The following is a 23,276-nucleotide window of genomic DNA, read 5'->3' as shown; positions in this document are numbered from 1 at the left end:
GGTTTAAAAATCAAATATAAAGTAAAATAAGGGATAAGGTCACTGACATTTAAGACCACATGTCCTCAGTATTAGTACAAAATACATTTTACACTTTGTAAACCTTTAAAAAGCAGAAATATCCACGTGGCTGTGAAGTTGTTGGTGTCTTTGGTTGTACTGACCTTTAACAAAGCAAAGGGCTGTCGGCAAGCAGGTAATGTGATATACTGTCACATTTTTTTACTCCTTTCCTGATCTGATTATATCTACAATCTACAAATCACACTGGAGTTGCCACTTAAGTCTAAGTACTGTTGTGTTTTTCGAGTTCATCCTACCAGATGATACGATGCCATAGATGAAGCTGAAAGGGTTAGCTATGTCTGTGTAAAGTGCAGTGGTTCAGTCAGTCAAGTAGGCGTGAGCGAAGGCCAAGGCCTGCTGTAATATGTGATGCAGATGTTCTCTCCGTAGACTGTGTTCTAGGTCAATCTGTGTTCAGGTCGAATCTGGCTATTTTAGGGCAGGTGCGTCTGTGCGGGGTTGGGCTTTTTGCAGCTGCCAATCACATCTGCTCTACTTTATGTTTTCACAACATTTTGCTCCATTGCTTATAATGTGGTGACCTTTTGCTCCATAACCCTGCTTTTCCACCTACAGCTTTCAGATCTTTCAGTCTTTCCTTGCTTTCAGATTGACTCTCCAAACTTACCAGCTTTGATGCGGATGTTGGGGCTGCGGATCTTTCCGGCCTGGTTTTCAGCAGTACAGAAGTAGTCATTGTCGTGGATGTAGCTGTTGTAGGCGGAGGGCGAGAAGGGGTACAGTTGTAGAGTGCCATTGGCGTGCACGTGGCGGATGTGGGGCACGTCATAGATGTCATCGCCAGTGGCCAGGTACCAGCGCAGTATGGCACTGGGGGTGCCCCCTGCTGGACAGGGCAGGGACACCCCCACCGAGCTGGAGTAGGTTACCCTCTGCAGGGAGGCATTCACAAAGTACAGCCTGGTAGAGCCCACATCCTCACTGTGTACTGCAGGAAGAAACAGACAACGCAACATCACTGAACAGGCTGAGGTGAAGGTGAAAGGCCAACAATGAGCACCTGTTATGTGCTCTTTACAATATGTAAACATGAATATGTAAGAATACAAGCCAATGGGATTCCACTGGGATTGATTTAAAGCAATCAGCATCACATTAATGGGCAAAAGATGGACAGAGTGGTAATGTCCTTCAAATGTGTAGCAAAATAATCATAACAAATGTATGTCAAATGTCCAGCTGCAAACATCAGTCATGTGATGCAGAAAGCCAGGGATTTGGGCTAAAGCCTGTGGTGGTTTAGGTGGATCGCAGGGGGGAGGAGCCAGTTACCTCCGTACAGTGTGTGGACACATACACAAACAAAGCCCGACAGAGGGAGGGAGAGGGGGAACACGATGATAGGTTATGTGATTGAAATTTCTATGCCAGGCGCAGAGATTTAAGTCTATTTAATCTCCTTACATATTTAACACACATGCACGGACACACTCACAAACACACACATATACAAAAATGTTCTTTACTCAGATTAAATACATAATAGCTCCAACACAGAAAGGAACATGAGAAGATGAAAGGAGGAAGAGGATGGCTGAGTGGGGGAGTCTCTCAAACTGGGGCTATTACAGGAAGGATTAGAAGACAAATAAGTGAAGGGCACTGTCTGTTAACCACCACTGATGCTAAATTATGTCATCTGATACACACCAGCCCACGGCACGTTCACATTGTTAATATTCACTGCAGCATGTATAGGCAAACATCATGGAAAACACTACAGGTAGTGATGGAGTGAGAATCCAAACTGGATAAAATTTGTAATGTGGTGTTTGTTCAGTCACAGTTTTATTTTTGCACAAAATGGTTCACACTCGAAACATCGAATATTTTTTTTTTTTCCCTGTGGTAAAATATTACATTTTTATCTGATTAAATTACTTTTAGCGCAATCGGTTAATGCTAAATTATTTAATTGTCCTCACTGACACTGACAATCTGATAATGTTTTGCAACATTATCAGATGCTACAGGTAATGATGATATTCCTGACTAATTAATCAAGATTTTTTTTTGATAAATTGTCTAATAATTTTCATTTATATAATATCAGAACACAAAGACATTGAATTTGTCATCATATAAGACAAAGAAAAGCAGCAAATGGTCCCAGTTAATTAATCAATTACCTTTTCACTCCATTCTTGGTTAAAACCCACTGTAGGAATGTTGGAACATTATAACAAGCAACACTTTGTCACAACACCAGCTAATTGTTGAGCTCACTTTAAATAGCATCACTGCAGGTAACACAGCACACCAGTCACAGCTGCTCCTGCCTCCACTCACTGTTCAAAAAGTCATGTTCTCTGACACAGGTACAAAACCATCTGTTTGAACAGTCGTACTGTTGTAGAGCCACAAAAAAACTCCAAACACAAGAAAGCGGGATTGAAAACAAATATTGTGTCTGATCATCCAATGGACTTTTTTTTTGTCATCCTGTCCAAACATTTAGATTTTGTTTTAGGCTTTCATGAAGTGTGACTTTAAGCTGGTGATGGAGTTAGCAAATTTAACGTCTGACAGAATCAGTCATTACCATCAACAGTGTCACTGTGTTGGCACTAAGCTCAGTGCTGCCGATTAAAGAAAGGCACAGGTATCTCTACCAATCACGGCGGTTAGTCAAAAAATTTCAGCTTTCTTTAAATGAAGTGTTACTGCCCCTAGACTAGAGTTAGATAAAGCTGGACAGCATATTACAGATGGTATATAAAATGTGTCTGGCAGTCCAGTGATGGGCTGCAAAAACCAGGTCAGACTCCCTCCCCTCTGCAGATTACTGATAATGGCCCCTGAGCATAAAGCCCATATTAAAGATTGCAATATCTATAATCTCCCAATGGGGGGACAGGACTAAAGTGGAGGAGTGAGGGGGTCACCCTGAGAGCTTGGGTGTGGGGTGGATGGGGCCGGCCAGCAGGAGAACCTCTCATACAGTAGATTATATGGCCTTGGGGCCCATGCACTAGGGGGGGCCGGCGAGCACTGGGACTGATGGAGCCTGAAGTGGAATAGAAAAGGGATCAGAGTAAATTCCCACCACTCAGAGCCTGTCAAAACCAGGCAAAGCACACATGCACTCACCCACCACACACACAAACACACACAGTTGAACAGCAGCACTCACTGCTCAGTCTCACCGGGAGGAGACAGAGTGGGTGGTGTTGGCACTTAAAAGCTGTGACTGAATGAAAAACAAGCAACAATTTAACCTTATAACAGTGACCCACTGAACAATCTAAATTTAGAAACTTTAAGTAAAACCACAAAATATTTGCAAATTACAAAAAAAAAGCTGCAAATAAAATAAAAACCCACACACAAGTAGGCCGCATGCATGGAAAATGTTCATTTAAGTTTTTATACTGTGGACAGCAATGACAAGAATATGATATGATGATATGAATATGATGAAGACTGGAAAAGTGAAAAAGCGCGGTCAGGCACAGCATCACAGGTGCGTCAACCTGGGTGAACTCTAAGACTCAACTGGCACAGTCTTGGTTTGTGACAGACTGGCAGAGCTCACACTTTCTTTAAAACAACAACAAATCCTCAACCAGAAGCTACATCCATTGTTCACACGTCCTGATATGGGAAGACTAAGGCATTAAGTTATTATGGTCACAAGTGCATCAACATAAATAACGATTCTCAGTGTCTGCACTCACTTATGTTTAATACTTACAGGAACCTTCAGTCCGAAGGATTAATTAAAAGATAGGTTGTTATGGTCCAGACTAGGTGATAAATTATTCTCTGCTCACTGTAGTTACATCAAGTTAACAAAAATAAATTTAAATTTGAACATTCAAACACTCCTTTGTTACGTTTATGTTCCATCAGGCCACGCTGCTAGTTTACATTTAATTTTAATTTAAGGCTGCAAGTCCCTCACTTGTAATTATTTTAATTGATTAATCTCTTAATATTTTGTTGATTAATTGGTTGATCATTTCCATTTCCCTAGATGAGGTCCTCACATCTTCACAAGGTCGTTTCGCCCAAAATCCAGAGATTTTCTCCTGAAGTCAATAGAAAACAGAGATAAATTGCAAAATGCCACATTAGGAAAACTGTAAGCAGATAGTGCTTTTTCTTAAAAAGTGACTGAAACAATTAAAATGTCACAAAGTGTCTGGCAAACAAATCAATTAAGAGACTAATTATTTCCACACTTCTTTATCCCATGCTGATTCATGTGGCACTATATATGTTAAACCTGCAAGTGGGCTTTAACAATTTGAGACAACTATATCCCACACATACAGTGGGAGTCCCTGTTCATTTTGCAACACCACCTCTCTCAGTTATGCATGTCCACAAAGATCTAACCCTTGCACACATGTGGTTAGTCAGTTTTCTGATAAAAGTATTGACCGAAGCTGTGGGGGGTTTTGTGCTGCTGCTGCAGCTCACCTGCACCCAAGAGGCTCCATCAGCCTCATTCAGGCACAGCACCACAGAGAAAACCAGCCCTCACTGAAGGTTTTGGAGCACTGATGGTACTGCTAGACCTAAAGCTTAAGCTGTCAGAGTTGCAGTCACTGCTTTATACATCCTGCCAGAGAGCTATGCATGAATATGTATGTCAGCAAGGCAGAAGTCATCACCTATGCAAGGTTTCATCATGCATAATGCAGCTGATCTACGCCTCTCCAGGATGTGACTGCACACAGGAGTGTACACGCACACACACTCTTGACGCTGAAAACTGAATTGTGATAAGGAGGTAAACAAACCTCATAGACACTTTCTTACACCCAGCGATCCCTGTGCCCAACCAGAGGCAAAACACCACATATTCTTCCTCTTCACTCACCCGTCTTTCCTTAAAATAAAATCATTTTCCCAGCATTTCAACTTTATTAGATTTTTTTATGAACTGTTGCGTGGTAAAGGTCAACAGTAGGATTCAGCTTGACAGAGCTGCAACATGTACATCAGCCTTATGATCTCAAAAAAATCCCCCCCACCACCTCTCCTTCACTATTTCCTATTTTGGAAACAGCTTGAAACCAGGCTCAAAGTCCTGTCTTCACTTTCAGCCTGTCTCTCCATCATTCATCCTTCAGGTGTTTTAGAGATGGAAAGTTGTGAATTTTGTTTTTGATAAGCAGTCACACGGACTGAAACTGCATGGGTTTCCATAAAGCAGCAGGGGAGGAAGTGGGTGGAGACGCACTGGTACGGAGGAGTGTGAATTGAATATTGGTGGTATGTAGGGGGATAAAGATAGGTGTAAGCTTATGGATAATCCTCAGGGTCTGGCATAAGTAGGTGGTTTGTGGGTGGAGAAGAAGGGGGGAAGGTTGTTGGGGTTGCATCTAATCAGCAAAGGGGTATCGCCGCTCCCCACCCACCGTCTTTCTGTACACCCTGTCCCCAACAATCTGCACCCCGCCCCACCCACACCCCTCCCCCCATCCCCCTGGCCCGTGCTGTGTCAGTAAAATAAAAAAGTGTGCTACTTCAGCAGTCCCCTGGGACCTGCTCCCCCTCACATCAAAGCAGCCAGTTTCTCTCTTAATGTGAATATCAAATCTGTGGATCACAAGTCCCAGCACAGTCTGCATAAACTGCCCCTCCCCCAACCTTTAATTCTGCCTAGTGATGAGGGAGAGAGAGGGAGGGGAGTTACTGCGAGAGGAAGCGATGGAGGGAGGGAGAGATGGAGAGAGAGATGGAGATAGAGAGAGAGATCCAACAAAAACAACTACTTGGTTCAGAGATTTGACATTTGCTGAACACACCCTCCTTCCGAAAATGTGCAGCCCCAGCATCCAATAAAATTTGGAGAAGGTCTGGCTCAATTTAGCATCAGTGTGGTGTTACCCAGAGTTCTTGTTGGGGGGAAAAAATAGCATTTCTTACCATCAATGGTTTTCATCTGCATCTTCTGTTGTTGCTTGTTAGTTAATTAATGATTAATTTTTATTTATAATCTCACTGGGATTTATGAGGGATTTAAGGACGAATGGCAGAGCAGGGATGGCGGTGACAGAGTTGTGACATCCAATTGGTGAACTCGGAAGTACAACGAGCTGTTTCTTTGCTGACAGTCATACACCAGCACTTCACTAACTATTCAGCAGCAACACTGATCAAAATTTGAGTGCATGTATTTTTCTTTCTTAATTATTAAACGATAAATGGCATTTGTGCTAACAAATATCATTTAACTGCTGATTTTTAAAGTGTAAAGTGTAGTGGATGTAATTATATATATATATATATATATATATACATATATTACTTTATTTTATTTTTTTTATTTTACAAATTGCCTGCAACATTCACTTTGCAGACATTTTTTTTAAATACTTGTGTCCAAATTTCAAGAATTAGAATCATATCCTAAAGTCCCTGAAGTAAACTTAATCAAAACCAGGACTGTTTAAAATGGGTGTTTATGCATTTTTAAATATAAAATTAATTAATTCCCAGTGTGGGCTGGGAAAAAATGAAGGCCTGTGCCCAGCCTGCCTAATGATTGGCACCTCTGTGCAGCACACAGCTCTGTCACTGAGTGGTGCCTATAGCTCAGATTGCAGCTTTAATTGTGCAGACTTGCAAAGGCAGCACAGGGAATTGGACAGGGGAGGAAAAGGGGGGATTTTTTGCATATTTCCATTTGTAGGGGGGTGAAGTGGAGTGGGCAAAGGGTGCTATGTTGAGAGATCACTTTATTGGTTTACACACCTCCAGTTAAAATTCAGGTTATATCACATATCATTTTAGAAATGCCATTTAATTAATTAGATGTTACATTTAAAGTCCTTAAGAGGCCTACAGCAGGCCTGTATGTATTAAACTTTATTTAAACCCACTGCAATTACACTTACAGTAAATTTGTGAATCATAGCCACATTTTTGTTTTCCAAATAAATAACAATAAAATTCACCTTTATACCAATTTGGATTTACTGAAAAATATACTTATAGTGATCTAATATGTATTAAGGCCTACACTTAAAGCATTTTTCAAAGATCTGCCTGACATGATTTAATTTCAAACAATTCGTGTATATTTTTTTCTTGTAAAGATTCTTTTAAGTAAATCACCGACATAACATCCAGTATTTCACAACACCAAGTGGGGTGTCCCCGTCACGTTCCCTCTTCCGCGCGCCCGCCATCGCACACACACACACACACACACACACACACACACACAGAAATACGAGCCGTGACGCACGCGCTGGCACACGCGCGAACGCGTCCGCGCGGGGTCCAGGTGCGCCATTAGCGAGGAACATGACCGGGCAAGTCTATCATCTTCACCCACGCCCCTGGAGTTTCTCATTTGGTGAAATAAATTTGTGCATATTAATATGAGAGACTCTGAAGTCACATTTGGAACAACTGCAATAAATCAGCAGAAAACATTTGACAATTGGCGGAGAGCTGAGTAAAACACAACCAGGGTAGGAAACACACAGCACATATGTGTCTGAGGGCTAGTTGATATTCTCACATATTAGACTGAAATAATATGATTAATCCGATGTGAGAAAAAAAAACAGAACTTCAAATTTCAAACGGACCTGATGGTCTAATTTGATCAGCTTGTTTGCACATATTCCTCCTTCCAGTCAATTCACCACATCCCAGACTGTTTGATAAATAAATTGACACCTTCTCAGGCCCTGCGCTAATGAGGACAAAACAATATGTAGCCTAAACATGGCTACAGACAGGCAGGCTACACACAAAGGCCTAAAAACGCTCCCATGTGGAGTTGAATTTCTGTTATTTTCGACGCAGATTTGCTCGGGATTATTATAATGCACTGGAATATCAGAAGATCAACTTTGCAGTAGGGTCAGGGATTTGCTGCATATACGGAACAAGAAAGACAATTCAATCCATTTAAACAAATAGACCGCCTTTTACATTTAGAAATAAAATCAAACAGGAGAGAAAAAAAAACTGAAGAGCCGAAATGAATTAAATAAGGAGGACAAATCTGAATGCACTAATTATGGCCTTTATATGGGTGTAGACCTATTAAACTAATAAGGCCGTTGTGGGGGGCGGGGGGAAGGGGGCGCTTTTATTTATCATCCAATTTGAAATGGCAACAATTTGCCATCACACACAATAAGAATTAAAAGCCTTTTAAAAAAATCTCATCCTTAAAAAGAGCATCTCTGTAGAATGAAGCGCTTGTGCCAAATACAGTCCATCAAAACAGCTGCAATTAGCAAAGGCTGCACAATGAGAACATCAAGATGACAAAAAAATCACAAGCAACCCGCTCCAAACTTTACAGGAGTGCAGCATTTTGAGGGAATTTGATCTAAAATTGATAATCAATTGATATAAATGGGAATCGATGCATGTCTTGATTTCTCTCGCACCCTCCCTCTGTATTTGCACCTCATTCTCCCTATTCAGCCATTTTACATATTCATAACTGGAGTTGGTAATGCGAAAACAATCCGTGCTATCAGCACCATCTGAGGCCGCTGCACAAAAACCCACAAAACACACTAAAAACACTTGAAAAATGACTTTACACCTTTCCCAGCGCTGTATTTCTATCTGTTCAGCCGCATTTTCATTTAAGGAACAATTTTCAACCAATTCCTCATTGCAAAGCATCCGATGACACATCAAAGCACAAGCCACAGATTTCATTGAAAGCTTCAAATTAATGCAGGTTTCGATTATCACTTTTCAATCAACTTAAAAAAGAGTAAGACTCCAGCGCTCGATGCACAGGATGTGAAATATTCCAAACATTTCTTTTTCCCCTACCTTCTTGGAGAGAGTACAGCAGGAGTAAAGTTACAAGCCACATGCCATAAATAGCAGGTATATTTTTCAGGAATATTTGGCAATCCTGGCAAGTGTGAGGCGCGGTTTTTTTGGCCAGGAGGGTCTCCGTGCTGGACTGGCGACTGTGCTCCCCGGAGGTCTCTCCAGCCCTGCTGCCCCGCTAAGCATGGAGGGGAAATGAGAGGCGCCTCAGCCCCGCCCATGTCCCCTCCTCTCCTCTCATGACTACCATGTATACAAATCCATCCTCCCTACACTAATCAAACACCGCTCAACGATGGCTCTGAGCAAAGCCGAGGGTTATTTTGAGCTCAAAAGTGGATTTTGGTTCGGTTGTGTCCAAACTGCCAGAATGTGTGAGCGGCGAAACAGCGCAGACGGATCTGCTGGCACCTTGGAGAGCGCACCCACCTGTGCGCCCCTGATGACCGCTTTTCTTTGCGCAATATGGATCTACATTGCAAAAAATGTGTTGTGTTTTCCTCTGAGTCGAGGCTTTAGTTACAGTGAGGTAAAGCTCCGCCACAGAGTGAAAATGTTTTTTCTTTGTCTTTCGGAGCCATGAAACGCGCGTAGACATTTGCGCACAGAAATGCACTGCAGAGAGAGGAAGGGGGGGAGGGAGAAAGAGTAGCGGGGTGAGGGGCACGGCACAAAACAGGTAAAAAAAAAAACCACAGCAGGTTAATAATCAAAATATAAAACGATTTTTGGCAAAGTCAGTTCTTACAGAACAGCGCGCAACTTTCCATGGTGCTAGTTTCTCTTTTCTGTTGCGCCTGACGCGAAAGCTCCACCGCATAAGCGCAAATTAATGGTGAGAGATAAGTTGTGGGGCACTCCCACCTCACTGAATATTGGAAGTCACTGTGGCTGCATCTTCGGCAGCAATCGCTTAAACCCGGGGCACAGAAAAAAACCCCAGAAAAAGACATTTCATTGGAAAAACTTTGTGCGCTGAGCTGATAAATTCACTTTACAAAGGACGAACAGGGAAAACCGAAAATGCTTTGAAATGTTTCTGTCGCTGATTTGTCTTCATTAAAATACAGTTATTGATATTAAATATAGCATTAGATTATAGACTCACTGACACGTATTTAATTCACTGTCCTCAAACTTCACACAGCAGGTTGACAACAGTCCGGAGTCTGATGGGGTTTTTTTAAAGAAAAGATTCTCTTTCACACCAGAAATAAGAATATTAATGTGCATTTTATTAGTATTGAATTAATATACATGTAATTAATTAACCAATTCATTAACTATAAAATACTAAAAAATCATTTTCCTATTCATTATTTTTATATTTAACCTGTTCAAGAGTGAAACATTTAAGGACACAACTCTGAAAAGTCAACAGCAGTTACTAAGGCAGAAGTGGCAATAATGTAAATGTCTAAATGCTCAGGGGTCAAAGGTCACTCAGTGTAACTCTGCTGTCTTTAAACTTTATTAACTTGGAGAAAAGGTCAGTCCTGCAGTTCAGCCTTCTGACTTCACTTGCAGATCACTGCTGACATCTGCTGGTTGAACTTACAACAGACATGCAAATGGACCAACACTTCCACGTTCATGTAAATGTACCTGAAGGATGATCAGAGTGACCAGGTAATCTAAATAATCTAAACCCCAGATGAAGATTTGATTTTTATATACTGAATTTTGTCAGTAATTTGAATCCTGGGGAGAGAACAGCAGACTCTAACACTAGTGATAAAAACTTCTATACCTCATTACAGAATGTAAATACATTAAATGGCTACTCGGGAAAAATATTGACAAAGTCAAGATTTACTTTCATGAAAATCTCTGACATAATAAAGGGACAATCCAGTAATTTTGTTTGACATTTCCATAAAATTGTGGTCTTGCTAGAGAAGATTTAGAAAACAATGGGGGGAAACTGTGCAACAGTAGTGAACCTGACTTTTAGTTGCTAGTATGAGCTTTGAAAATACTACACTCAAAGTACTTAATAGTATGTTTCATTAACCTGTAAATCTGCAAATACCCATATTTTTCAACCTACATGTGGCCAGTAATGCAAACCCTCCGTTTAAAGTTTACAGTCTTGGAGCATAAGCTAAGCTAAACTTGATAATACCATGCCATTTTCTCACAGTCTCAAGCCACAGGAGACATTACTACCTGCTTTTACAGGCTGGACAATACTTCCCATGATTAGACAACAGTGTGTGTATGAAATCAGTAGAGTGTTACTTTAAGGTAGACATTTTTAAGTGTATGTTTATGGTCTGACTTGATTGTTCTTCCTCTCTCTGCCCAACGGGAGGCAATGCTGACAAAAATCGAGTCTATCAAAGAATCACAAGGACCAAACAGATTTTATTCCAAACTTTATTAGGTTTCAAGTTTTTATAATAAAGCTTGAGAATTGATATGCACAGGTGAGAGGGGGGAAATGGGGACATCATTTGAGGGTGAGCAAGAGCATCATAGCTGTACTGTATAGTTGTGTGCAGAGTGCAGCAGTAGAGCGTGACTTGGTGAGTCTATACGCTCTGCATGGTCTGATCGAGTACAGGGGCTCCACACTCCTCTGTGGGTGGTCTCTATTCACCCTGCAGCTCATCAACGCGTCTCCCTGATCCAGGAACTCTCCTACAGTTGTATTGCTTACAGTAACTCAAAGGTGCAGTGTGAAAAACTGTTTTCACTCATGTTGCGATTTGCATAGAGTTGCTTATCATCATAAGGCCTGCACTAACACACTCTCTAAAATAACCCAAACCTTTGTTTTCTCCATTCATTGACTCTATGCTGTCAGAGAAAACACACTTTTCTACTTTTAAATGATATGATATTATGATACTTTAACACTTTACAGCTCAAATGTGAAACAAACATAAGACAAAAGCATATCATCCATAATATTTCTCCTTCTTGTATATCTGCAATATCTTTCACAAAGATCACATGAAATGAAATGTAAAAGTCAAAAACATGAAGCTGCTAAATAAGAAGCCGCTTGGTAAGGCTCAGCCGAAAGACAGTTCACTTTGCTTAGTTTAAACACTGGAAACTCGGGGAACTAGCTAACCTGGCTCTCTAACACATGATAACAAACACACATCAGACAAGAAGTAGTCCTGTACATAATCCTAAAAAAGCTCAGCTTCTCATTTCTACAGTCCAATGTTTGTACAGATAAAAGAAATAATAATGTGTTAATTATTAGAGCGTTCTGACATTCATGCATCATAATTCATGAATTTGCACTTTGAATAATTTGTTGTTGGTAATTTAATATTAATCTTTTCATATGTGAATATACTCATGAAACATTGCAGACTCCTCTTTAAGACTGAGCATTGATGAGGTTAGAATTAGCAATTAGTATCTTTTCTGCTATTAGCTTGCTGCTATCTTGACTCTCCATAGTGTAATCCATCCATCCATCCATCCATCTTCTACACCTGCTTATTCCTCTTTAGGGTCACAGGGATCTGCTGGAGCCTATCCCAGCTCTCTTTGGGTGAAAGGCAGGGGTCCACCCTGGACAGGTCACCAGTCCATCTCAGGGCCACATAGAGACAAACAACCTCACACACTCACACTCACTCCTATGGGCAATTTAGAGTCACCAATCAACCTGACATACATGTTTTTGGACTGTGGGAGGAGACCAGAGTACCTGGAGAAAACCCACACACGCACAGGGAGAACATGAAAACTCCACACAGAAAGGTCCCTGATGGGTTTTGAACCCAGGACCTTCTTGCTGTGAGGCAACATTGCTAACCACTCAGACACTGTGCTGCCCCCCCAACATGAAATATAAAATTAGAAAGACAAAAACAAACAAACAAAAATTTCACCAACTTATAGAATATAGAAATGAGAAATGAGGAAAGTGCTATCAAGCTTTCTCAGCAAGAGAAACGTATAACCCAGAATGTCAAACTAGACTTTTATGCTCACCATTTAAGGCTATTTCAACAGGAACACTGAGTATCTAACAATATTATTTCATGGGACATTAAAGAAAATAAGCATCTGACTGAGTCTTCTGATCAAGTGTGGATGAACAGTGTGACAAACGAACACTGATCTATATCATATATACACAAAAATATACATCTTTTGTTAAAGTGCCTAGAATATCCACTTCATAATATATTGCTTCAAGTCACTGAATTAAGACCGGAGGCACAATACTTCACACTTCACTGTACAATAAGTTCATTTAACACCTGTTTTGACTGAGGAGGTATGTTTATATCTGACCTGTGTACTCACATATCTGTCCCACTCTCAAGAGGTATTTCTTGTTTTACCGACAAACATTCAGTGTCTTGAATGTGCAACAGATGTAGATTGTAAATGCAGCTTTAAATAGTACTTCATCATTTCAGGTTGATGCACATACATTCATTTCCAGATGTGACGCTCAGTAGGAAACATCCCTGTTTGGCACAGTCTGTGGCTTACACTGGCATCACTTCGCTTGTTTTCTGCTCAAACAGGGTTTATACAGTACTTGAACCACAGCCCCCTTTCTCAGCCTGCTATCTGAGATCTGAGCCTATGATCATTTAAAATATAGATTTATGGATCATTTACTGTATCCATGGGCATGGCAACCAGTTTTATCTTTTTCACTGCAGTGCAGCACATAAAAATGATTTATTGCCGGGAGTAAAACACTGACCAGTATTTGGGAGAAAAGAGCCATTTCCATGAAGAGGTATAGACTATGCAAAGGGAATATGTTGAGCCTCATCCAGGCTAAAAGTGTCCAGGGCTACATCATCAAATAGTGCTTAGCCATAGCTAGGGTTAGCACAATGAAACCAGTATGGCATAAAATGGGAGTTACAGTTAACCTTAAAACTGATGTACAGTACCTGTATTAGTATATTTGCATGTTTTGTTTTTTTTTTCAGTATGTGTGTCTGTTTTTAAGCACTGTGTCTAAAATCTACCCCATATTGCACATGCTTAAATGCATTGGTTATTTGTCTTAGAAGCAGCATTATCAGAGGGTCATTCATTTTTCTAGGGGTTCAGGGAGTGGGGGGGGGGGGGGGGGGGGGTGTCACGGGATTGTCTATCATTTAAAGTCATAAGCTTGTTGTATCATTACTATTTGCTGAGTTTTATAAACTGTGTTGCAATATGTAGTCATCCTCACAGACAGAGGATCAGAGAAGCACTAACAGGCACATGTGTTTTATATCAAGCAAAGAGAAGAAACAAGCTGAAGAAATGGGCTAAATCCTACAATTTTAGGTGAATATAACCTTTGTATTTATATAACTTAAATCCCAGTTTGTTTTGCCACAGTTTAATTATATCACACACTATTCTGGGTGTTTTGTGGAGCTTGAAAATAAAGGACAAATTTCAAAATCAGATACTGATTTTGACTAAGTTCACCATGGTATTAAAAGGATATTGTGAATTTAGAAGGATTCAGCGCAGCTGTTACTGCATTGCATTATTCCCTGTTACAAGCATTTAACAAAGAAGTATTTTTGTTTCGACTTCAGGTGTAAAACAGTCAAAGATTAAGCTTATATTGTATTCTGGCTGTGGCAGTATACAATATCATGGCAACAATGTACTTTAAACAGTGCATATCTGTGCAATGGCATACAACTGTTTTATACACTTTAGTAATAAATCCACATAATATTATAACTTGTGCACACAAATTTAAAAAAATCACTATAATTAAATTTATAGCTTATTTGCTGAGCCCCTACTCAGTGCATTACACTCTTTGTCAGTATGTACCCCCATTTCTACACTGAAAATGAACTTGGCTCTTCATGGTGTATTAAAAGTAATACCAATAAGAAAAATTTATGTCAAAGGATAGAGTAACAATCATTTTGTTTATCTGCCAGGCAAGTATAAATCAGATGATGGCTTTTGCTGGAGGTAATGATTGGAATGACTAATCATCCATCAGTTCACAAATCTCATCTCTGTGCAGAATCTATAGAAATAGTGAGAACAAATCAGTTAAATTAAACCTTATAGGTTCTAATAATAACTAGACTAAATTTTTAAATTGATAAGTATATTTAGATTTTTTCTCTCTGGGTGGAAGGCAGGGGTACACCCTGGACAGGTCACCAGTCCATCACAGGGCCACATAGAGACAAACAACCTCATACACTCACACTCACTCCTATGGGCAATTTAGAGTCACCAATCAACCTGACATACATGTTTTTGGACTGTGGGAGGAAACCAGAGTACCTGGAGAAAACCCACACAAGCACAGGGAGAACATGCAAACTCCACACAGAAAGGTCCCTGCTGGGTTTCAAACCAGGAGCCTTCTTGCTGCGAGGCAACAGTGCTAACCACCAATCCACCGTGCTGCCCTCTTTTAGATGTTAACGATTAAATTATATGTGCGTTTTTAATCATTTTGTGTGTCCTCAATGATTTGCACATTCTTTAGTTGTATATCATCTGCACACTCACATATGTTCAGTGCACATTTGTGCATATGTATACATTCCCACAGCCAGGAGTTTTTAATATCCCAATGTGAACTAATTATCTTGCATTTGTCCAGATTTGTGTGCATATCCAAATATATGCAAAGAATATACATAAATATGAGAAATCAAGTGGTTTTACATACACGCACTTTCTCATTTCTTTTTTGGTGTTGCTTTTGAATCAGCTTTGGATCCTGAGAGGCCATTTTCTGTGTTGTCAATCCCTGATGAAGTTACAAGGCACTCCTTACTGCAGTGGCGTCGGAGGAAAAAAGAAGAAGACAAAGTCAGAACTGCAAACACACAGCAGCTCAAAGAAACACTTCGAGCTTGCATTATTTACTTCAGCATATAGTATGTGAGTTATTTGGACATGCATTGATGAAACTGTATGAACTGTATGAAACTGAAATGCTTCAATTGGTGATAAAGATCTTAGTGAATGGGAGGACGCACTTTTTTTCCTCAAGCTTGGAAAGGACAAAGAGAGTGAAGTTCTTGAGCAACATGAAGCCCATCAACAAGGCAATAGCTCCGCCCACAGCTGAGGCTATGATGATGGTCAATGTGTTGTCCACCATCCGCACTGCAAGGAAAAATATACATATAGAGAGTTTATTTGCCCCTATTGTATGATTTCTGAAAGACAAAAAATATTCATTTCAATCTATATACAAAATCATTGCTGTGTGTCATATGACATCTGGTCTTTTTAGACTCATTAAGATTTAATGTGCTTACAAGATGTTATCAGACACTTAAAAAACAAGACTGAAATCTGTTCAAAGTGATAAACAAGAATTGCATGATTTTAAGTACATTTTGTAGGAAAGAAGGATTATGAACTCTCCTTGACTGACCAATCAGAAGCATTTGCACCTTTTAGTCTGTGAAAATAGAAAACAGCAAACTGGATAAATGAGTCAAATCCACAAAGTAAACGAGCACTAAAGTCAGTTTATTTCATATCTTACTGTCACCTCAGGATTTATGTTCCTTCTGCATGATTTATTTGCAGGATTGAGTTTTCCTCAGGTGATTGTCCTGATTTATTATGTCTTCTCTGTAATGAATGTAGTAAATGAATGCAGTGAATTGCTGCTCATAGTATCTCAAGCTACATAGTTCAACTAGTAATATCTATAGGGGTGTGTTGTGAGACTTTTCAGTTTTATGACTAACTGGGTTAATTTTAGACACTGAGAGCGGTGGAGAGATTATTGAGATTGTTGAGCAGATAACTTATAAATTAGTTTGTAGTATTTGGAAAAAAGGAAAGAAAAATGAACTAGAGCACTCTGTCACATGTCAGCACACATAACAGGTGGATTTTTAGATTTGGATTTTTTGTGATTTTTGTGGATTTTTTGCCTACTCACATTCATCCACCACAATGAGGTTGAAGATAGCACTGTGGTTCTTGCCCTTTTCTTTTGGGTTGAGTCCAAAACAAGTGTATTGGCCTCCATCCTCAAATGTGATGTTCCACAGCAAGATGGAAATGTTGCTGTCACGATTCTTCCCCACAAACTCCACCCGTTCTCGATATATACTTACATGTGGCTCCACACCCTGTGATGGTATCACCGACTCGCACACCTGAATGGACCAGAAAGCTGGCAAGTCATCCACAACTAGAACTGAAGAGTTGCCAAAACCTGAACCCACATCGAAGTCTCTCAGACAGAAGGGTCCTACCTTGTGCATGGTGCCGTTGTCATTGAACTGCCAGTTGAAGTAGAGGTTCTCGATGCCGATACAGCTTGAGTAACTGCAAGGCAGCATGACAGTGCTGCCGTTCACTGCCTCCAGGAAAGGCACCTTCCCTACTGACATCTCAAGGGCCTGAGCGTACCACACACCTGAGGAGGAAGGGTAGTACCTGGTTGACTTTACTCAGCATAAATACTAGAAAGAGCTAATCTGGATTTTACTCCTGTTTATGCTAAGATAAACCAATCAGCTGCTGGCCGTCGATGTGTTTTTACACAAAATAACTTATGTATCAGTCTTTTCTTAACTCTCAGTAAAAAAAAAAAAAAAAGCACATCAGCATTTTTCCAAATGTCAAACTGTTCCATTATTTTCAGCATACACAGTCCTAGAAGAAAAAGCAACATCATTCATCTGACTGACATTATTTCTGTTTGTGCGATCATTAAATAGATAGCAATCGAGGTGTCACGGTAAAATAAATCCTCAACCTTTAATTTTCATTGTGCTGAGAAAAGAATAAAACACATCTAATTGGTTTTATTGCAATATGGTTTATATAAGCCAAGACAGCACTAGATAAAATGTATCCTTGAAAAAGTCCAAACTGAAACCCTGTCACTGACAATACTTGCACACACTCCATCAACTTGTTTTGCTCACATCACAGTCAGTCTGGTTTACTTATCAGCTGATGTGAATGTCTTCAGAAAGTCTGGAACATAACACTGATAACTTGCATGTGCTGTTCAGTACTGTCACTAATGTACAGTAAAAAGTTCTGTAGCATTAATTCATTTAAATCACCTGGTCATTCAAGTCTTTGAGACTATTTAAAGGTGCAGCATGTACAAGGTGAAAGATTGAGCAGCATTTCGTGGTGAGATTTCTAAATGCAACCTTCTGAGCACCCCTCCTTTAAGTGAACATACAAACACACTCACATAATAGGACAATTTAATTGCCATCCATAATTGAGTGCTTATCATATTTACCTTTAAGGTTACATTCACACGGTCTTAGTAATGCATCACAACATACTGTATGTCTTGTTGGTCTTTGATGAGTCAAGCCCTCAATAACACGGCACCACAAAGTCCTTGCTGGGACATTAGTGCACATACGAGAGGACAAAGTGCTACTCCGTGCAAAAACTGTAACTGTACACCAGGACCAGAGTTGGACAGCATCAGGAGAGTCACAGTGATTAAATCAAATTTTGACAAATGAAGATGGGGCTTTTTTATCATTTGTCTTTTCCTATTTCCCTTTTAATTACAGACCTGGCAGGTATTCTTCTCATTTAGCTGCTGAGTGCTATCATGAGGCGTACGTCAAGGTCACAGGTGGCACAGAGCTACAGTATATAATTTCAGCAGCTTGAAGACAAGCTCTAGGCCTCCTCTCTCCCTCTTTTACATCATTAAAGTCTCTTGTGCTTAATGCTTCCACCTAGTGCGTGAGCTGTAAACTACATGCTGATAAGCTGCTGTGCAGAACTACAGCAGTACAGAGATGCAGAGGCTCTATCCAGACTTATGCCTGAACATGATCAATGGTTGCAGGAACATTTGTAACATTATCTGCACTTTCTAATACTTCCAGGATTCAGCCCTGTCTTTTGTGCACCCTGTGTTACACTTAGCTCTTAATATGGTCAAGGTCAATGCCTGACAGCCATCTGCAGCAAATAGGGAATAACATTTCTAAGAAGAGCGAAGGAGGGAATGCTGTAGGTGGGAATGTTATTGATTCACTCTAGTCTCACTCTTGCTATCTTGTGAACTCACTCTCATTCTCTCAGCTGGGCCAATGCAGCACAGTGAGCTTGCAAAAAGAGTGACAGTAACAGTGGCGAGAGAGAAGCTGCATCACTTCTCCTGTCTCTTTCCTCGCCCACATTTGTAAAGTCACTGAAGCCCTCTTGCAATATTTTTTTACAATATTACATTCCCATTGTTTTCAACTTCTGCTTCGTATCCCCCTGTCCTTACAATATTTTCTTTCCATTAGAGTGCCCAGTCTCTTTAAAGCTGCTGACAGGAGGCCAAGAACAAAACAAGAAGAAATGCAATAATAAAGCATTTATTCCATTTTCAAGATTCTTGTGTTTTGTTTCTGACAAACGCTACTTTCCCTTTAAATCAGCAGCCCCCTGTACACCCTGTCTTTTTGAATTCCTTATCTAGGTATTTACAAAAAAAAATCTTGTTTTGTATGTCGTGGTGATTCAGATAAAAGTAGAACAGTGGTGCTCCAGTTTCTAGCCTACTTATATGAACTTTTTATATCAACAGCTTTTTAATGAATACATAAATGTATATGATCATTTCACAAAATACATGAATGCCCATATTACCAACTACAAAAATACCACCTATAGTCAAATGTAAAGCTTGCATAAATGGCACTAGATAGAATTTCTTTAAGAGTTTAAGACCTGACATTTAGTTTTAAAGGACATGTTATGCTATATGAGAACTATATATGCATCACAGCATGGAACAAAATTCAATTCAGAAATGTTCAGAAGCTAAAGTGCAGAGACATTATGATCAGTATTGCTCTGTTCTCTTCTGAGTCAGAGAGCTACTTTCTTAACCACCTCATAGCCTGATACAATGAAAAACAAATGTGGTGGTTTTCAGAATATGATGACGCTGCTTACAGTTTTTATCTGCTGTAGCATCTTTGTCTCAGCTCTTTGGCCACCTGCATCTGCTGATGAAGTCTACCATGCAGTTTTTGTGGTCGGTGATCAAAATGTTTGCTCCATCCATCCATTAGCTATACCCGCTTATTCCTGTTTAGGGTGCTGGAGCCTATCTCAGCTCTCTTTGGATGAAAGGCAGGGGTACGCCCTGGACACGTCACCAGTCCATCACAGCCAAAATATTTGTTGTTCATTCTAAAGACAACACGTGTGACAAACAAATATCTACAAAATAAATAAAGAAACATTAACCTAGCAAAGCAATGCCACTGAAAACTCAACCCATGTGTCTAAATGCATCAGTGTGAATTTTCTGTTATTGATTATTTCAAGCTAATACTGGGTCACTGGTTCTAATAGGAGGCTTTATCTGTGCATTTCTTTGGAAAGGATATGCAAACACATCGTTCAAGGTTTCCTGGTTAGGTGTCATCTAAAGTTTACATAATCCAGTACTCACATCCCTTTTATTGTATATCTACCACATACTAATTCACATGGCTAGAGGTTATCACCACTGTCTCACATCCAGTTTCCTACTGTACTGTTCCATTACTGTCCCTGTAAAAATACTCTTCAGTCACAATGACTTCATTCATTCAGTTTGTGACAAAAACAAAGAAGGCAGTTTCCTGGACACTGCTCCAACCGACTCATGCCTCATTAATGCAGATGCACGTCCAGTCCAGCACAATATGCTTTGAATAGCAGGGCATACAGTGCTTCCAGTCTGCCACAGCCCTTACATCATAAAGTCACTTTACACTGCTGAGAGTTCCTTTGTGGGCACACAGTCACAGCCCAAACCAATAATCACCAAACATGATGTGAAAATGTTAGATTGCATCATCTAAAGTACAACTATACCAACAATTCACCTTGTTCCATACAGTTTTAGATTTTCATGAAACCTTCATAACCTTGCCCTTTCTGTGTTTTTTCTGGCCATAGTAGCGTCACATGTAATAAATGCACATGCAGCTAAAAGCTACTGTACATAGGTCAGAAGCAATTGAAGGTCAGATCTGGAAAAGCCGTGGCATCACTGTTCAACAACACAAACATTCACTGTGGACACAGTCAAAAAGGAATGAGAAAAAAAGATTTTTTGGCACTGAGCTTGTTGGCTTAATGACCTCAGAGCAAACAAAGCAAAGTTACGTGAAAGTGAAAAATAGACATTACCAAGCAGCATAGAGAAGAACAGGCCTACAGCCGAGTTCCGAGGGCCCAGCTTCGGAGGTTCCACCCTAACCCACTGGACATCCATTGCAGCCAGATCTGCTCCAAAACAAATAGTGCTGCAGGATCCAGCCCTGGATCTGGGAACGCTACACCTACAGTAGTCCTGGGGCTTGTGAGCCTGACCTAACAGCACTCCTCTGTGGAAGCAGCTACCAACAGGACACAGCTGGATGAGGGGGAAAGATAAACAAAGAGAAAAGGACAAAGGAAAAAAATCATCAAATGAAATCTTAAAACAGGAAATGGAGTCACTATAAAAACAGACAAGAATGTAAAAAGTCATTTTTGTACAGATACAGTGTGTTCCCTGCTCGCTTGCATCTGTACACACTGTACAAAAGAAGAAACCTGATACTGCAGTAAGTACAGTTGAAGTTCGCTCTTGCCTACCTGCTCGTACAGCCGGTGTTCACTCAGAGGCTGGCAGGCTGCTTGCACAGCTGAGTCTGTGTGTGTGGACAGCGACCGTTCTCTGCGCACAGTCAGGGTTCACTCAAGGAGAATCCACCAGCCTGCACTTACACTGCAGAGACAGCCACTTTGCAGTGAGAGGGGAGACCAGACAGACAGACAGACAGACAGAAATGTAGAGAGACGGAAGTACAGGAGGAAAAGCAGCTGCTTTCATTCCCCCTGAACAGAGCCCCAGTGAAACTGACTCTTCTCCCTGCCTGTCCCTCTGGCTATTTCACAACTTTTCCCTGTCCTCTCCTTCAGCTGCACGCCACCTCCCTTTCTCCCATTATCCCCGTGTCTCCCCTCCCTTACCTGCCTCCATTCTGTCTAATTCTCTTTCTCTCCTCCATCACCCTCATTCACTCCTCCTCTCTCTGCTACTCCCCCCCTCTCCTCTCCCTCATCCTCCTCCCCACCACCTGACTTGGGGCATGAATGCAGACTCAGGGACTTTTGTCAGAGTGGAAGATCAGAGAAAAGTTCTGCAGTGCAGGTTGATGGGAAGGATGGGGAGGGTTTTGAATTGCAGCCCCAGGGCCGGACCAGACACACAGCCCCGTGTCTAGATGCCCCATTCATAAAAACCAAAAAAAAACTCATAGTATCACATTTAAGGTATCAAAACTCAACAACAGTACAGTAGTTCCTCCAGTCTACAATCACAATTTAAAACGTGCTGTTTTCATTGTGATGTGACTTTGAAAACTTGTCCATTCTTTTCTCTTTCCTCTTACACTTATCAGTCCCCTGACAGATTTGCTTTTCTCCTGTCTTCTTTTCCTGAAAGGCAGACTGTGACTCATGTTTCCTTGGATCAGGATAATCAACATCCCCAGCTGCTGATGCTGTGTGTATGTGTGTGCTGTATGTCCCAGCAAACATCCAGAAGGTCAAACTTTCTGGCATGTTACGGGCTATTCATTACGCTCTTGTGTTGAATGTGTTGCAGCTGGAGGTGCATTAGGATATGAGGCAGCATGTGCAGTCATTTTTCACAGACATGAATACATGAGCCAACAACAGATGACCAATGCCTTGTAGCTGCACTATTCACTGCAGGACATGATGGAGGAAGTGCTTAGCTCAGAGTTTCCAGATTTTATTAGTCAGTCTTACACTTGTCTGATGTTGCATTCATACACTCAAGACTATGTGCCTGTCAAAGTACATCCATTACTGTAAATAGAAAGTAATGGATGGAGTATAACGTTAATAATGGCTTATTGCAAATTAATTAGAGAAAAGCATTTGGTAAGAGGTGAAACAGAGTGGAGCAAAGGAGAATTACAGGGACCATGCTATTTGAGTTAGAGTTAGACAGACAGTAGGACAGATGGACAACTGCTCCTTCATTTGCAACTGTTCACTGAGGTTCACACCGACACATTAACATTTGCAGACTTAGAGACAGATACCAGACAACTGTCTCATAATGTAGATAAGCTGATATGTGTTGGTCTGTTTATTAAAAGCCTTTTCATTTCTTACCATCCATTTGAGTGTCTGGAATTTGATTTTTTTTTTATGCGACATGCTCCGTACCAATGAGGGCAGATCATTTCATGTTTTTATCATATCATTCTCACATCCAAGTTTACCAGCTGAGAAATCCTATTTTTCAGCTTCTTTAGTGAACAAAGTTATACCTGCTGTGTTTGACTAAACAATATGAGACTGATTTCACCTAGAGGGCATGAGAGAAAAGTAGCCTGAGGAATCCAAATCTATGTCGGCAATCATCATTGATCTGGGCCACCTCTCTGAATCTGTGAGGTGACAGTAGGTGC

General features: G+C 40.5%; 2 protein-coding genes across 2 annotated transcripts in view; both read right to left on the bottom strand.

Moving 5' to 3' along the window:
* Window positions 1-9,116, bottom strand: part of LOC113142975 (Down syndrome cell adhesion molecule-like protein 1 homolog) — a 43,573-nt gene extending 34,457 nt beyond the window's left edge. Inside the window, 3 exon segments of the mRNA XM_033325546.1 lie at window positions 695-1,015; window positions 8,857-8,959; window positions 8,961-9,116. Coding sequence (XP_033181437.1) covers window positions 695-1,015; window positions 8,857-8,959; window positions 8,961-9,080 — 544 coding nt within the window. The 5' untranslated portion in view covers window positions 9,081-9,116.
* A 6,064-nt stretch (window positions 9,117-15,180) lies between these two features.
* scn4bb (sodium channel, voltage-gated, type IV, beta b) lies at window positions 15,181-21,699 on the bottom strand. Its single transcript, XM_026328771.1, has 6 exons — window positions 21,424-21,699; window positions 20,974-21,199; window positions 17,061-17,224; window positions 16,742-16,961; window positions 15,819-15,948; window positions 15,181-15,612 (listed from the first exon to the last, which is right to left on the bottom strand). The coding sequence occupies exons 2-6, from the start codon at window positions 21,056-21,058 to the stop codon at window positions 15,516-15,518; spliced, it is 696 nt and encodes a 231-aa protein (XP_026184556.1). The 5' UTR covers window positions 21,059-21,199; window positions 21,424-21,699; the 3' UTR covers window positions 15,181-15,515.
* Between the last annotated feature and the right edge of the window lie 1,577 nt (window positions 21,700-23,276).

Source organism: Mastacembelus armatus, chromosome 14 (assembly GCF_900324485.2).
Source record: "Mastacembelus armatus chromosome 14, fMasArm1.2, whole genome shotgun sequence".
Lineage (NCBI taxonomy): Eukaryota > Metazoa > Chordata > Actinopteri > Synbranchiformes > Mastacembelidae > Mastacembelus > Mastacembelus armatus.
This window is presented reverse-complemented; position numbering and strand designations above follow the sequence as displayed.

Coding starts and splice junctions, on each gene's coding strand:
- scn4bb (XM_026328771.1), bottom strand. CDS start 21,058: ATGGATGTCCAGTGGGTTAGGGTGGAACCTCCGAAGCTGGGCCCTCGG. Junction 17,225..20,973: donor GTTCTTCTCTATGCTGCTTG/GTAATGTCTATT, acceptor CTTCCTCCTCAG/GTGTGTGGTACGCTCAGGCC. Junction 15,613..15,818: donor TCCAAGCTTGAGGAAAAAAA/GTGCGTCCTCCC, acceptor ACGCCACTGCAG/TAAGGAGTGCCTTGTAACTT.